Source organism: Pristiophorus japonicus, chromosome 13 (genome assembly GCF_044704955.1).
Source record: "Pristiophorus japonicus isolate sPriJap1 chromosome 13, sPriJap1.hap1, whole genome shotgun sequence".
NCBI classification, from domain to species: Eukaryota; Metazoa; Chordata; class Chondrichthyes; family Pristiophoridae; genus Pristiophorus; species Pristiophorus japonicus.
Window position 1 is genome coordinate 29,186,248 of NC_091989.1, and position 16,731 is coordinate 29,202,978.

Here is a 16,731-nt window from a genome sequence, read left to right on the forward strand (position 1 = left end):
TTCATTTCTTTCTTCCACTTTAGAAGGGACAAGTGATCTGTGACACCAAACGATGCAGGAAAGTGTCTTGTCCCCACCCAGAGATCAATCTCTGTGGCTGCCCAGTGTGTGAGGGCTGTCGGTACAATGAGAGAGATTGTAAAAATGGTGAAAGGTTCTCCGACCCGAGCAACAAATGTAACCGCTGCACCTGTCTGGTAAGGGACGTTAGCACAATGCGTTTTGTTCATCTAACTGTGAGACGGGTGGAATAACTCTGACCGGCTTCACATGTATATCGGACATGTCAGGCTACAATAAAACACACAGAGTAGATTATAAAACTGGCAACATTTCTTGAGACTGGAGTCACGTGTAGGACAGACTGGGTAAGGGTGTTGGCTTCCTTTCCCTGAAGGACATTGGTGAACCAGTTGGGTTTTTACCACAATCTGTAGTTTTTATGGTTACAGCACAAAAATTACCTGATTAATTGATTTCGCTTTCACAACTTGCCCCGGTGGGATTTGAACTCATGACCTCTGAGCTCCTGGTCCATTAGCTGCGCGTACATTGAAATAATGAAATCAGACACTACAACATGGGACAGGATTCCTTCCTGAAATCCAGGCTTGCCTTTCTATCCTGGCTCTCTGCCCAGTCCCTTCATCCTCGGCACATAACTGTTCCTGCACTTCCACTGGTCAATCCATTTGGGAATGAATACTTTGAACATTCCTGAGGTTAAGTACAAACTCTAATCTAAACCCTAACAGTCAAAGGAAAGTCCAGAGTGAAACTTCAAAACAGTTGATGCCTTGAGCTTTGAACTGAAGATCAGAATCGCACAGTAGTGCAGGAGAAGAGCGGAAGTACCATCGAGTAATCGCTCTGAAAATCCCAGACAGCTGCATTACATCAAATTTACAGCACACAAACAGGCCACTAACTCAGTATTAACTGTGCCGGCGTCTATGCTCCACATGAGCCTCCTCCCACTCTATTTACTTCATCTCCCCCCCCCCCTGTCGGCATAACCTTCTATTCTCTCTCCTGTGTTTATCTAGCTCCCCCTTAAATGCATCAATGCTATTCCACCTCAACTACACCCTGTGACAGCGAGTTCCACATTCTGACCACACTCTCTGGGTAAAGACGTTTCTCCTGAATTCCCTAATTTTTCGAGGCCTCTGCCCTTCACCTAGGTCCATTTCCAAGGGATAATTGTGTGGAATCACGAGTGTGAATGGGCCACTCCTGATTTCACAGTGTGGACACCGGATTGGCTGCCCCTTGGTACTGCTGCTTTTGATACTTCTATATCGAACACCTATCTCCAGCTTCTCACTTTGTGTTGTGGGCTTCTCAGATCATTGAACTCAGGATTTTAACAGCAGTGCTGGTGTTTTATTCCAGAATGGTGCAGTTACCTGCAAGTTGATGCCCTGCCCACCTGTCACATGTCAGAATCCAGTGACCCCTCGCGGTGAATGCTGCCCACAGTGTACCGGGATCTGTAATTACCTTGGTCGAGTGTACGAAAGTGGAGCCACCTTCAACTCCCCCTCAGAGAAGTGCTCAAAGTGCACCTGCCTGGTAAGTGACTACATCAGGATGGTCAGGAACAGGAGGAAACCACCAGCCAAATGAAACGCAACCCCACCAGCCCAACGAACCCCAATCCCACCAGCCCAACGAACCCCAATCCCACCAGCCCAACGAACCCCAATCTCACCAGCCCAACGAACCCCAATCCCACCAGCCCAACAAACCCCAATCCCATCAGCCCAATGAACCCCAATCCCATCAGCCCAATGAACCCCAATCCCACCAGCCCAATGAACCCCAATCCCACCAGCCCAATAAAGCCCAATCCCATCAGCCCAATAAAGCCCAACCTCAATCCCAAATACACACCGTTAGCAGAACCTCACCTACCCACTGTAACATTATCATGGATTAGATGTTTTTTTACAATACGTGCATTACTGTCTTATAATTACAGCTGTATCAGTATCTTATAATCATCAGTAATGGATTTATAGTCATATGTAAGAATTAAATATAAAAGTCTGTAATCATCAACAGTTTGCAATGGTTACCTGAATTATGTATAATGCATAACCCATTTTCTTATGCTTAAAAGTCTGTGAGTAAACTAACCAGACAACCTGGGTTGAGAAAGAAATTGCCATAGTCGAATATACTACAGTTAGCCTGGGAACCAAGGTTAGGTACAGTTAGAATTGTGCTGGAACGTTAAATATTTGCTGTGAATGAAAACAAAGGCTAACAGCAAGGGCCGTATCGCAACCCATGGAGACATATTCCTTTTGTATTGCCATAACTACCTCAGATATGAGTCTTGATGGTCAAAAATAGATGATGTAAGAGTGTCATAAGACTAAAAACCTGCGTAAGCCAAGGTGCTCGGAACGTGGCATCTTTATGATTGGATTTTGGGTTTGGCTGTCAGCCAGGGACTGTTTCAGGAGGACTCCATAAGTTTTGATTGAGAGTAAGGGGATAAGAACAGCCACAACATATAGAAGACTTCAGGAGTAGAAGATTTCAAGAGTAGAAGATTTCAAGAAGAATCAAGGAGACACCCGGGAGATGAGGAGAGATGAGAAAGAGAGAGAGGGCACAGCTCACTCAATTATACTCTGTAAACTGCTGCTCGAATACTATAATGTCTTGCTTGTGCTGAATAAAATTAAATCACTGTCCCCAATACGGGTCAACCACAAATCATTTGGAAGCAGGGTCCCTCGGAGATCTTATACCACATTCTCACCATATCCCTCAACCCCACCTACCCAGAGTGTAGATGGATTGTCGAAGGAGATTAAATAGGTGGGTATAATCCATGTTGGGTGGAATGTATATGGGCTGGGGGAGGATGGTGATTGATGGGGTAAGAACATAAGAATTAGGAGCAGGAATAGGCCATACAGCCCCTCAAGCCTGCTCGGCCATTCAATAAGATCATGGCTGAACTTCCATATCAGCTCCACTTCCCCACCTTACCCCCATATCCCTCGATTCCCTTTGTGCCCAAAAATCTATCTATCTCTGTCATGAATATACTCAATGACTGAGCATCCACAGCCCTCGGGGGTAGAGAATTCCACAGGTTAACAACCCTCTGAGTGAAGAAATTTCTCCTCATCTCAGTCCTAAATGGCCAACCCCTTATCCTGCGACTATGACCCCAAGTTGTAGACTCTCCAGCCAGGGGAAACAGCCTCTCAGCATCTACCCTGTCAAGCCCTCTAAGAATGTTATATGTTTCAATGAATCACCTCTTATTCTTCTAAACTCCAGAGAATATAGGCCCATTGTACTCAATCTCTCCTCATACGACAACCCTCTCAGGAATCAATCTAGTGAATCTTTGTTATACCCCTATCCTTTCTTGGGGAAGGAGACCTAAACTGTACACAGTACTCCAGGTGTGATCTCACCAAAGCCCTCCTGGGGGCAAAACTTTCCTGTGCCCGATTGGGGGCTGTAACCTTCCGGGGCCGGGACTTTAAGCGGCCGGCGCGGAAGTCCCGCCCCCGCCACTGAATTAGGGCTTACCTTTCCTCAAAGGAAGTGGAACACAATCTCCGGTGCTCCACTTCCTTTGGGGGTGGGTCCCAGGATGCTACTGGGACGAAATGTTCAGCGCTATGGTAAAAGGGAAGGCCTGCTATGCACTCTGCATGGCCTCTGATGGCCTCCACTGGGTGGAGTGCCAGGCTGCACGTTGACAACCCGGACCACGCTAGAGATGACATTGTCGACCAGACCTAAAAGTCGGCCGACAAAAAAAGATGGCGGCCCGGGGCGCTGGCGCCCTCGCCTTTAATCACCGCCCCGAGAGTGGATGTCCGCCAGCCTTCCAGCCAATGGGGCAATTTCTCCCATGGGGCGTTAAGGGGTCAACGCAGGCCGTCATCGGCGGTTGCGCGTTGACCCAGGCACTAACTGTGAGCATGGCACTGCCATGGCAGCAAGTCCGCAAACACCCGGGCAATTTCCCGGAAGGCGACAGAGCCCCCTCCTCCCTCGGACAAAAACTGTCTTGCCCCACGGAGGCGCTAACGGGGCTATAAAAAGGGGCAATTTCGCCCCCCCCTTACTCTTATACTCCAACCCCCTTGCAATAAAGGCTAATATACCATTTGCCTTCCTATTTGCTTGCTGTGCCTGCTTGTTAACTTTGATTCACGTACAACTGCCTCCAAATCCCTCTGATTACCAACATTTACAGTGTACAGGGGATTTGTGGGATCTTGCGGAGACATAGTTGGTGGTATTTCTCCAGCAACTTGAGGTATCTACTGTACATGGTCCATGTCTCTGAGCCATACAGGAGGGCAGGTATTACTACAGCCCTGTAGACCATGAGCTTGGTGGCAGTTTTGAGGGCCTGGTCTTCGAACACTCTTTTCCTCGGGCGGCTGAAGGCTGCACTGGCGCACTGGAGGCGGTGTTGAATCTCGTTGTCAATGCCTGCTCTTGTAGCGAGGAGGCTCCCGAGATATGGGAAATGGTCCACGTTGTCCAGGGCCGCGCCGTGGATTTTGATGACTGTGGGACAGTGCTGTGCGGCGAGGGCAGGCTGGTGGAGGACCTTTGTCTTACGGATGTTTAGCGTAAGGCCCATGCTTTCATACGCCTCAGTCGTCTTTCCCACCTAGCTTTGTATTGTCAGCACAGTTGAATACACTCGGTGCCCTCATCTAATCATTGATATAGATTGTAAATAGCAGAGGCCAAACACTGATCATTGCAGTCGAGTGTACAGGGGCTGTGGGAGGAACTGGGTTGATGGGGTAGAGTGTACAGGGGCTGTGGGAGGTGCTGGGTTGATGGGGTAGAGTGTACAGGGGCTGTGGGAGGAACTGGGTTGATGGGGTAGAGTGTACAGGGGCTGTGGGAGGTGCTGGGTTGATGGGGTAGAGTGTACAGGGGCTGTGGGAGGTGCTGGGTTGATGGGGTAGAGTGTATAGAGGCTGTGGGAGGTGTTGGTTTGATGGGGTAGAGTGTACAGGGGCTGTGGGAGGTGTTGGTTTGATGGGGTAGAGTGTACAGGGGCTGTGGGAGGTGCTGGGTTGATGGGGTAGAGTGTACAGGGGCTGTGGGCGGTGCTAGGTTGATGGGGTAGAGTGTACAGGGGCTGTGGGCGGTGCTAGGTTGATGGGGTAGAGTGTACAGGGGCTGTGGGAGGTGTTGGTTTGATGGGGTAGAGTGTACAGGGGCTGTGGGAGGTGCTGGGTTGATGGGGTAGAGTGTACAGGGGCTGTGGGCGGTGCTAGGTTGATGGGGTAGAGTGTACAGGGGCTGTGGGCGGTGCTAGGTTGATGGGGTAGAGTGTATAGAGGCTGTGGGAGGAGCTGGGTTTATGGGCCGGGTTGATGGGGTGGAGTGTACAGGGGCTGTGGGAGGAGCTGGGTTGATGGGGTAGAGTGTACAGGGTTGTGGGAGGAGCTGGGTTGATGGGCCGAGTGGCCTGTTCTGGTTCGGTACTTTGTTCTGTTATTCACCATGCTGTTCTATCCTCAGGCTGAGGTGGTGACTTGTTGGCAGAAGCCGTGTTCTGAGCAGTGCACTCACCCGGTCCCCAGCACTGCCTGTTGCCCCATCTGCAAGCGCTGTTTCTTCGAGGGCCTGGAATACAAGAACCGAGAAAACTTCTTCCCTCTGTCCGACCCCTGTAAACGCTGTGGCTGCCTCGATGGCAATGTGTTGTGCTTGGACGTTGTGTGCCCTCAGCTAACCTGCTCGGAGCCGATTACCAAACCCAGCCAATGCTGCCCAGAGTGCCCAGGTATGTGCCACCCTTGAAGAGTATGGGAACATGCACTCTCGGGTAGAAATAGTGATGAGGTGCGCACATTTATCAGGCGTAAAACCGGTGCAAAGCGGACCAATTTAGCAGTGCCACTCCCTGCCCCCAATCTGTGTAGGCGTTGGTCCATTTGCTAAATACATGGGGCCATTTTTGTCAGCAGACCCTTTATATGTGCAGATTAACCTATCAGCTGCGGAAGGATCCTTTTGTCAGTGATGAGCAGGTTACGTTCTGGTCCTGTCTGACTGCGTCTCTCTGTCCTTCCACAGTCTGTATCCATCATGGCAAGCGCTACGTGGGAGGATCACACTGGGTTTCAGCAGCAAACCCCTGCTACACATGTGCGTGCATGGTGAGTAACCGATTAACTTAGATCAGTGGCAGGTTTCTGGAGTCGGCTGTTAGTTAACATCAGGCGGGGGCAGCAGTGACGAGGTAGAATGGGACTAGGCACCCCTAGGGACTGTAAGATTTGGATCACAGGTCACACACAGACTACCCAAAGGGTCTTGGGAGTTGTATGGCAGTTTATTGAGAAGCGACAGTTTTAAGTGTAATCAGATGCTACACGCGATTAAGATAGATGTAGAAGATGTGCAACCCGTGAACGATCTATGGCCCCGGAACGGAACGGACGGCCGTTGAGGCAGAACGGTGGTCTCAGAACAGATAACGAGCTGGCAGAGGTGTTCGGCTGAAGCCAGCATGATGACTCTCTCCTCTGTCTGCTGATTTCTCTCTCTCTCGGCTGCCTGTTTATATACCTTATTTCGATATCCTCATGAATATCCTCATCGCGTCAATCATTTTTACCTATTCAATTGTCCAATTAGAGGGGAGAGGGTACCTATGAGGTCATTTTCTTCCTTATCTCTGTCTGAATGTCTTGTTGCCCTTTCGTAGACAGTTGTTTATTCTATGGTTCATTGCCACCGTCCTTACCAGTTTAGTTACGCCTGATTGAAGGCCTGTTTTTGTGTCCTGACCTCATAACGACCTTAGCTCTCTATGTTTGCTGAGCTGGCATACTTATTTTTATAAAATCATTATTTTTTTTATAATTCGCAATTTCCTTTGATTCATGATTTCTTACAGGAGGGAGGGGGAATTTGGCCAGGGGTCCTGCTCCTCATTCCTGCTGGAAAGTCAGTGAGTGAGGTTACATCACAGGCCAGGATCTGGCATAAAATCAGACAATCTTCTCCAGCACAGAAAGAGATCATTTGTCCCATTGTCCCCGGGCCCTCTTTGAAAGACCTCGTCCCTCAGTCCCTATTTTCGATTCTTGCGACCCTGCAGTTTCTGGTCTAACCTCACCCTTTGTTCCTTTAGTGATTTACCTGCTTCCTTGTATCTACTCATTGAGCAGTGGAATTGTTTATCCCCTTCACCTTCGCACAATTTCTCAGACTGTTCAATAATCTATCAGATCTCCTCTTAATCTACCTTGTTGTAGCGAAGACTCTCTCCAGAAACACTGGGGTTTAACTGTGATGCTCCTCATGGTTAAATTGCCTCCCAATTCTCACTCACATGATCGAATTATCTGGGCATAGACTTTAGGCAGAAGATGACAAAATGTGGGGAGGAGAGAATAGCCCAGCGCTGTGCGCGTGAACAGTCCAGCGCTGTGTGGGACTGTGTTTATTTACAGTCCAGCGCTGTGTGGGACTGTGTTTATGTACGGTCCAGCGCTGTGTGGGACTGTGTTTTGTACAGTCCAGCACTGTGTGGGACTGTGTTTATTTACAGACCAGCACTGTACCTTCCCTTGTGCTGGCATGGTGGGTCAGCACTTATTTCACCGTGTTCACTGTTAATGTATTTCTATAATTGGGAGATGGGGCAAAGATGAGAAAACGCTCACCTCACTTGAATGAAATCACAAGGCTGAAACCGGGGCTATTATCGGGGAGTGCCCCATTATTAGCGGTGCCATCCTCTGTTGCCCATGTTGATCTCTACAGGAATTGGAGGTTCAGAGAGCTCGGTTCACGACCACATGACACACTGCATGGTGAGGTTTGCCCTCTGATATCAGTGCTGAATGTCCCTCTCTCTGTCTCACTCACTCTCACTCTCTGTCCCTCTCATTCACTTTCACTCTCACTCACTCACTCTCACACTTTCTCTCTCACTCTATCTCACTCACTCTCTCACTCATTCTCTCACGCTCTCTCACTCACTACCCATCTCTCTCACTCACTCACATTCATTCACTCTCTCACTCACTCTCTCTCTGGCCCTCTCATTCATTTTCACTCTCATTGACTCACTCTCTCACTCACTCTCTCTTTCTCTCACTCTATCTCACTCACCCTCTCATTCATGCTCTCACGCTCTCTCACTGTCTCTCCCACTCACTCCCTGATTCTCTCACTCACTTTCACTCACTCTCTCACCCACTCTCTCACACTCTTTCTCTCCCTCACTCACTGTAATGTATGCACCTGTGAGTATGCTCACAGGTTTGTAGAGCTGTTGACGCCTGCAATTTCTGGGGTCTGGAAGAGTCCGTGTTCTATGTTTTTATGGAATGTGCGAGGTTGCAGCCCTTATCCCATTATTTGATGGGGCTGCTCTTCAAATTCTGGTTGCACTTCAGTCCCACACTCCTGATCTTTGGGCACCCTGTGCAGAGGGGAGTGGGCAGGTCGGAAGGCCTCCTCGTAGGATTGCTCCTGGGCATGGCCAAGGGGGCCATCAGCCGGTCCAGGCAGCGGGCGGTCGAGGGGGTCGTTCAGCCCGACTGTCTGCCTCTCTTCCGCGGTTACATCCGGGCCAGGGTGTCCCTGGAGATGGAGCACGCGGTGTCCACCGGTACGCTCGCGGCCTTCCGCGAGAGGTGGGCGCCAGAGGGACTGGAGTGCATCATCACCCCCGGCAACCAAATTTTAATTTGAACCACATGTCTAAAGTTTAATTTGTCTAAGTTTGTCTAAGTGCCCTCCCCCAGCTTTTAGCCAGGGGGCACTTGTATAATTTGTGTTTCTGGTGCCCTCAAAAAAAAAACAAGGGGGAACTTGAAATGTTTTTGGAGTGTGACCCCCCGTTTAATCAGGGGGCACCTTGATTATGGTGTCTAAAAAAATAGTTGTAGAACTGTTGACTTTCCTCTATCTGGGAGTCTCCCTTACCCCTGACGAGGAAGCCTGGCCAGCGAACTGGCAAGAGCTGGAGGCTAAAGTCGACGCTCGCCTAGGGCGCTGGACAGGACTGCTCCGAGTGCTGTCCTACAGGGGTCGAGCACTAGCCATAAACCAGCTGGTGACCGCTATGTTGTGGTACCGGCTGGTCACTTTGACCCCTCCCCCTGCGTTTGTCACCAAGTTACAGAAGAAGCTGGTCAACTTCTTCTGGAACAACAGGAAGCACTGGGTCTCTACTGCAGTTCTGAGTTTCCCGCTTAGGAAGGGCAGTCAGGCGTTGGTGCGTGTGACCACCCAGGCTGCAACTTACCATCTTCAGACCCTGTACGTCGAGCCCCCTCCTGGATGATGTGCGCTGGCGACGTATTTCTTCCGCCAGCAGTACTGCCTCAATTATGACACACGGCTCCTGTTTGTGAGCCTGGGGGGGGGGCGTCAGGGCCGCCATGCGGGGGCTGCCTGTTTTTTACCAGGAACTCATCAGGGCCTGGAACAGAGTCGCCACCTGTCTCCCACGTCTCGAGTGGCGGCTTACTTCGGGAGCCGCTGCTCAGGAATCCGTACCTCCACGACCGCGGTTTTAGGTGGCCGGCGGACGAGAGGGCTGTGTCTGGCAAGGTGACCAGGGTCAGGGACCAGCTTGATGGCGGAGGAGCGGGCTGGATGGCACCAGACGAGCTGGCACGGTGCCTATCCTGGGCCGATGTCCGGCGCGGCCAATACCATCGAGTCACTACAAACAGCACTGGGCCCTGACTCCGTTAGGTGTATCGAGGAGGCCCAAGCATGTGGGGAGATCCCGTCCGAACTGACCGCCAAGGCCCGAAACCTCCCTCGGGAGCCTGCTCCTCACAACTTTAGCCTCCTCCAGGAAATCCCCTCCGTGCCTTTCAGTACTGCACGGAGGGGATTCCTGTACGGGCTGCTCCTGCACACTCTCCACCATGCCATCCTCGTCTGCCATCCGGACACGCCATGGCGCACCATCTTGCCGTCCGGAGGAGGCGGGGGTCCCCACTGGAGTGCTCTCTACGTGGGAGTCCACCCCTTATTTTTATTGGGGACTTGGCCTGAAGGGTGTTGCACAGAGCAATCCCGTGCAATCGGTTTTTAAGTCAGTTCACGGGCTCCCAGGCCGCCTGTAATTTCTGCGGTCTGGAGGAGTCCGTGTTCCATGTTTACGTTGAGTGTGCGAGGTTGCAGCCCTTCTTCCAATATTTCAAGGGGCTGCTCCTGAAATTCTGGTTGCACTTCAGTCCGGATCTTTGGGCACCCTGTGCGGAGGGGAGCGGGTAGCTCCTCGTAGGACTGCTCCTGGGCACGGCCAAGGGGGCCAGCAGCCGGTCCAGGCAGCAAGCGGTCGAGGGGGTCGTTCAGCCCGACTGCCTGCCTCTCTTCCGTGCGTACATCCGAGCCAGGGTGTCCCTGGAGATCGCGCACGCGGTGTCCACCGGTACACTCGCGGCCTTCCGTGAGAGATGGGCGCCGGAGGGACTGGAGTGCATCATCACCCCCGGCAACCAAATTTTAATTTGATCATTTAAGTTTAAAGTTTAATTTGTTTAATTTGGCAGTTTTAATGCCCCCCCCCCCCACTCCTTTTAGCCAGGGGGCAGTTGTATAATTTCTGTTTTTAGTGTCCTAACCTCAACCCCCCGTCCCAAAAAGGGCACTGGAAAAAAATGTATTTTGGAGTGTGAACCCCTTTGCAGGGGGCATTTGTTTAAAGTGCGCAACTAAAATAGTTGAATTGGTAATGTGTAGTGTGATTGTTAAACCTTTGCTAATAAACCAGCTAGTTCTTAATAATATTGCTATGAATTCTTAAGCAAAGAACCCATGAAGCAAAGACATTACACTCACCTCTCTCTCACACACTCTCTCTCACTCACCTCTCTCTCAGTTTCTCTCACACTTTCTCTCTCTTACTCACTCTCCCACACTCTCTCTGCAGCAAGGTGAGGTGACCTGTTTGAAGCCAGAGTGTGAGGTCACGTGTCGATATCCCGCTCGGATTCCCGGCCAGTGCTGCCCGGTGTGTCGCGACTGTTACTTTGAAGGGAACATCTACGGGAACAAGGAATCGTTCAAGCCGGACCCCTGCAGAGACTGTTCGTGCAACGTAAGGACCGATTTAAATCAAAACTCCTGGCAATTGTTCCTCAGGGAACGTTCTCTCCACAGATACAGACCTGCTACATTAGCTCCACAGTTACAATTTCTCATCTTGTCAGTCACTGAGGGACCTTCGACGCCCACTCGCCCCGTGGGTCCCATTCACTAATGAGGGCGTATGTTGGGCCGGTAATAAAGAAATCACTGCAGGTTGTGTGGACCAGCTTCAGGCTGGTCACGGGGAGACAGACGAGCGGTAGGTGTGGTGAGGAATCCACACATCGTTTCCTCGCTCTGTGAGTAGAGAGGACCCGGTCCGCCAGCAGCTGAAATCTCACTTTTACACGAGCTCCAGAAACTCCGCCGCCCTCTACCCAACCTTGTAATGGACACCCACCAATCATCAGATTGTCAGAGGTCATTGTGAAAGGATCCTGACGACGATTCCGTGGGAATCTCCTCCTTATCCTGAAACCCAGCAGGATTGCAACGGGAAAGAGAGTAATTCGAAGCCATGGGAGGGGGCGATGCCTAACATCCATCTCAGCACACCGACTGGGACTACCCTCCTCCCCCACTACTGGGAGTGCAGCTGGACAGTCCTTCCCGTCCGCTGTGTGTACATGGTGCCCGGGCGTTAGACCTGCCGACCTCCCCACTTTCCCAGGACATCCCTGTGGCAGGGGGCTCTGGGAACTGCCGGCCCTTTCCCAGTGGGGGAACAGACCCTTGTAGCAGCCAGTTTGGCCCACAAAACTGACCTGCTGAAGACCCCGGTCTCAGGCCATGCTGCCGCCAGCTGCCCCTTTAACGTCCCTCACTAGTTCTCCCCCAACACCCAGGGTAGTTGTTTGATAGATGGGTGTTTGTTTGATCAGCAGGTGTTTGGTTGATTGATGGGTGTTTGATTGATTGATGGGTGTTTGATTGACAGGTGATTGTCTGATTGACAGATGTTTGTTTTATTGACAAATGTTTGATTGACAAGTGTTTTATTGATTGGTGTTTGTTTGATTGACGGGTGTTTGATTAATTGGCGTGTGTTTGATTGATTGACAGGTGTTTGATTGATTGCCATGTGTTTGATTGATTGACAAGTGTTGGATTGACGGGTGTTTGTCTGATTAACGTGTCTGTTTGATTGACGTGTGTGTTTGATTGATTGGTGTTTGCTTTGATTGACAGGTGCTCAGCTCACGTTGTAATATTTAATTATTGCGTTGCAGGGTGGCAATGTGCTGTGTTTGCCCATCGATTGCCCAACGCTCAGCTGTGGGCAACAGGTAACGAACATGGGATCTTGCTGCCCACAGTGTCGAGGTAATAACCCCTTCACCACTTTGGATAATTTCAGCATCCAGAGAAGGTTCAGGGGATTTAATAATGATTAAAAATGGTAAAAGGGTTTGAGGGGGTAAAGAGTGATTGACTGTTCCCACTGGTCAGTGAATCAGTAATGGGCAGCGTTATGTCTTTAGATGCTCTGATAATGACTCCACGAGGCAATGTGTTGTACTTGAACTGTAGTGACCTTAGTCTTTTATTGATAACTCTAGAGTGAGGATCACACCTGGTGGTCTGCCTTTTAGACTAGGCCTGGCACACCTGTACAGGTAACGTGCAAGCCTCCCATTGCTGTGCCCTCTGGTGGCACACCTTGTAATAGTACAAGCAGTAACCATGTAGGATACAAGACATCACTCTCCCCCAAGCCTTTAGTGCAAATCGCCTTCATGCATTGACTGTGCTCTGGGCTTAGCTCTATCTGGTTGACCCTTGAAGGGTCGTTTCCATCTTGGGTGAGTAGGTGGTGTTTTGTTGGCAGTAGAGGTGCTGGTGGTTTCTGTTTATGTGTCCATGACCACTCCATTCTCTCCCCTCCACATATAGATTATGCTGGTGGCACATTACATTCATATATGTTCAAGACCAGAAAAAAAATTACATTTACATCCTTACATTTGTGGTACAGTTGTGAGGCAAGTACATTTGACTGGAGAGGTACATACTTGATATATCCTTGGAATCAGCACCGGTGCGTGAGGACAAACTCGTACCAGAACTGCTGGGTGGTGTCTAAGTGGCCTGGTGGCGGTGCGGTGCCCAGTGCTGACAGCAGGAACCCTGTTGGCTCAAGTTGCCTGCTTTTGAGGCCTTTGCTGTTGCTCCTAGCGTCACGGATGCCTGTGACCTCCCTGTCCTTTCCTTGCGCCCCGGGTCGCTGTTGCTCCCTGAGGGGCAGTCGTCTGGCAGTGCGCAGGGAACTGCTGACTCGCTTGCCTGGGCGTTATTTGGTTTGGGATCCTGGCTGGTCCTGGTCCCATTTGGGAGGACCGTTGCGGGTGACCCTTCGTTCCCGGGTGTAGCCTTGGTGGCGATAGGGTCTGGGGGATGCGCTTTAGCGCGATTTGCTCTTTCAGGCTCGTGGCGGTTGGTGCCATCGGGTGCCTGAGAGGTGGAGCCGATCAGGGGCAGGGTATCGATACCGGTGCCATTGCCCTCCTGAGATCGCTTGCTCTGCAGCTTGTATGTATTGGCTGCTTGTGGTCGCACTCCATGGTGCATAACTCTGATCCCAGGGACGCAGGCTACTACATTGGGTGGCTCGCTGGACCTGTGTGCACCCGATGGGTGTCTGCCCGCTGCATTGACTGTATGCAGTTGAAATCCTACATCGCACGTTTCATTACTCATAGTAAATAACCTGTAGCTCCAATCGCGATCGCGTGACTTTTCTTTGCTTATTGCATGTACACAATTCTGATCATCAATTGCACATTTTACATCTAACTCACAATTGCTCTTACATTGATTGAGAATGTGGAACTGTCCCTTTAAGTGTGGTGGGTTGCAGGCCTCCTTTAAGAGAGCCTTGCTATCTTTACCCCAATCCTCTTCTCCGTTTGGTGCCACGTGTTGCTCCATCAGCGCTGCACCTCGTGGTCTGACCGCCGCCATCTTTTCCTTCAGCGCCTCACCTCGTGGTTTGGGCGCCATCTTTCTTCCATCCACGATGTCGACTGCAGTGATCCTCTTCTCCCCGGCTTCTGCCACTGAAGCTGGGAAATCGCTTTTGGATCCGATTTTCTTCCTCTGGAGTCCTGCCACTGGAGCCTGGAAGGTGAATTCGGGTTGTCTCAGCTGGATCATCTCCACACAGTTGTGCTGAGCGGTCTGTGCCTCAGGTGCTGTGCTGGTCTGCTCTCTGGTGCCGGGTCCACCCTCAGGTGGGAGCTTGCTTTACCTCTGAGTGCAGAGGGTGTCGATCGCTGGAGGAATGAAATCTTCCCAACGCCAATGGATTTTCTCCATCCACCTTCTTCGAGTAGCATTGCTCCATCACCTGCAACAATCCACAGGGGTAACTTGTGCACCGCGCCATCATGGAGTACCTTTACATCCGCACTATCAACGACTGGGATAAGTTCATCGGTGTAGGTGCGCAGCTTTGCCTGAACCGGGACCAACTTGGGTCGTTCAGCCTGATTGTCCCATAGCCTCTCAAAGGCTTCTTGATTCATTACTGACTGGCTCGCCCCCGTATCCATTTCCATGAAGGCTGGAACGCCATTTATCTCAACTTCCATCCTCAACGGGGAACATTCTGTGGTGCAGGTAAACATGCCATATACCTCATCGTGGAGCTGAGCTGCCTCTCTGTCTATCGTTTCATAATCCGTGCTGGATTCATGGCCATCTGCAGACACTTCATCAACACAGTGAGTCATATTTCTTTTACACATTCGCTGGAGGTGGCCCTTTGTGTTGCGGCCTTTACACACAGAGTCTTTAAAACGGCACTGGTGAGCCCTGTGATTCCCTCCGCAACGCCAGCATGGAGTTACTCGGTTAGCCCCTCTCGGCGGACTCTGAGTCAAGGGACTCGGGGGGCCTGTTCTCTCTTCCCTGAGAAGGTTCACGTTCTACAGTCCAGCCTTTAAGAGGCGCCACAGTACTTGCCGGGTTTGAGTTCCAATGACGAGTCATCTGCCTAGAGCCGCAGGTTGAGGTCATGAATGCCTGGCTCACGGAGATGGCCTTCTGCAGTGTGGTATCCGCAGATAGTAGCCTGTGACGGAGGCCCGCGTGGCCGATTCCAATGACAAAGATATCCCACAGCGCTTCGGTGATGGTCGCCGAAATCACACGGTGCCGCCAACCTCCTGAGGTCTGCAGCATATTTTGCGATTTCCTGGCCTTCGGGCCGTCGGTGGATATAAAACCGGTGTCTGGCTGTGAGGATGCTCTCTTTGGGCTTGAGTTATTCTTGGATCAGCATTACCAGCTCCTCGTACATCCTGGTCGTTGTCTTCGCTGGTGCCAGCAAGTCCCTGATGAGGCCATAGACGGTGGGCCCACAACTGGTTAGCAGGATAGCTCTGCGCTTATCAACCAGTGTGGCTGGATTGTCACCTGCCAGGTCGTTTGCTGTGAAGAAATGTTCTAGCTTCTCCACAAAGGCATCCCAATCATCACCATCGGCCAACTGCTGCAACGTATCAAAGGTAGCCGTTTTCACGTGAAGGTCCGTAATCTCGTCGCCAATTGTTATGTCTTTAGATGCTCTGATAATGACTCCATGAGGCAATGTGTTGTACTTGAACTGTAGTGACCTTAATCCTTTATTGATAACTCCAGAGTGAGGATCACACCTGGTGGCCTGCCTTTTATACTAGGCCTGGCACACCTGTACAGGTAACCTACAAGTCTCCCACTACAGTGCCCTCTGGTGGCACACCTTGTACTAGTACAAGCAGTAACCATGTAGGATACTTGACAGACAGAATCTCAGGGTTAGTACTGGAGGCACAAAGCGGAAGAGAAGGAATGATTCACACAAAATGGTTATTAGAATATAGGATCCATTCCATCAGGGCTGTTGGAGCATTAAAAGGAGTTAGAGAGACACTTGGAAGGGAAAATATTAAAGGGTCCAAGGAAAGGGTCCCTTTCTCCGATGGGGACTGCGAGGCGCCATGGTTCAGACACTGACCTTTCACCCTCTGGGAGCTGGGGACAAATTCAGCTCCAGGTTGAGGGGATGAAGGAGCTTCTTGCTGATGGGGGACTGGGTGACCTGTGTATAGAATGTGGAGGGGTCAGGAGATGTCCATGTAGACTGGGCTGTGGGAATGGATATGCAGGATACAGTTACATTCTAACACAAGCTCGAACAGTCAGGGCCTGGTCTGGGCCCTCCCATTGATGGTTACTAACCTCCTTTGCCATCTCTGCCAGGCTGTATGTACAACGGGAAGGAATACCAGGAAGGAGCAACCTGGTTTTCTCCCACGCTCCCCTGCGTGACATGTATGTGTGTGGATGGGGTCACGACCTGCTCGGAGATTCGCTGCATCACTCCATGCATCAACCAGATCCATGTGCCCGGGGAATGCTGCGCGCTCTGTGCAGGTACGTTGTGCGAGGGAGTGCCCACTATTGCCCAAGTGAGCTCTGTGCCTTGGACACTGCTGGCTCCAGGTGAGCCTTGGCTTGATGTATCTCAGTGCCCGTCTGTCTAGCTCCTGGATGAAGAGCATTATACCGCGTGATATCATAAATTAGCGAGGGACGCCATTATTAACTCAAGGTATCCAATCAAAGAACTGGATGTAAAGAATTCAGTTCAGTGTCAAAAAACCC

The 16,731-nt window shown here is 50.9% G+C and overlaps 1 protein-coding gene across 1 annotated transcript in view; it reads left to right on the forward strand.

Moving 5' to 3' along the window:
* Positions 1–16,731, forward strand: part of kcp (kielin cysteine rich BMP regulator) — a 370,984-nt gene that overhangs the window by 313,746 nt on the left and 40,507 nt on the right. The window contains exons 36-41 of the mRNA XM_070897288.1: positions 24–197; positions 1,396–1,575; positions 5,536–5,800; positions 6,094–6,176; positions 12,315–12,408; positions 16,327–16,500. Of these exons, the coding sequence (XP_070753389.1) occupies positions 24–197; positions 1,396–1,575; positions 5,536–5,800; positions 6,094–6,176; positions 12,315–12,408; positions 16,327–16,500 (970 nt within the window). The remainder of the gene's footprint in view (positions 1–23; positions 198–1,395; positions 1,576–5,535; positions 5,801–6,093; positions 6,177–12,314; positions 12,409–16,326; positions 16,501–16,731) is intronic.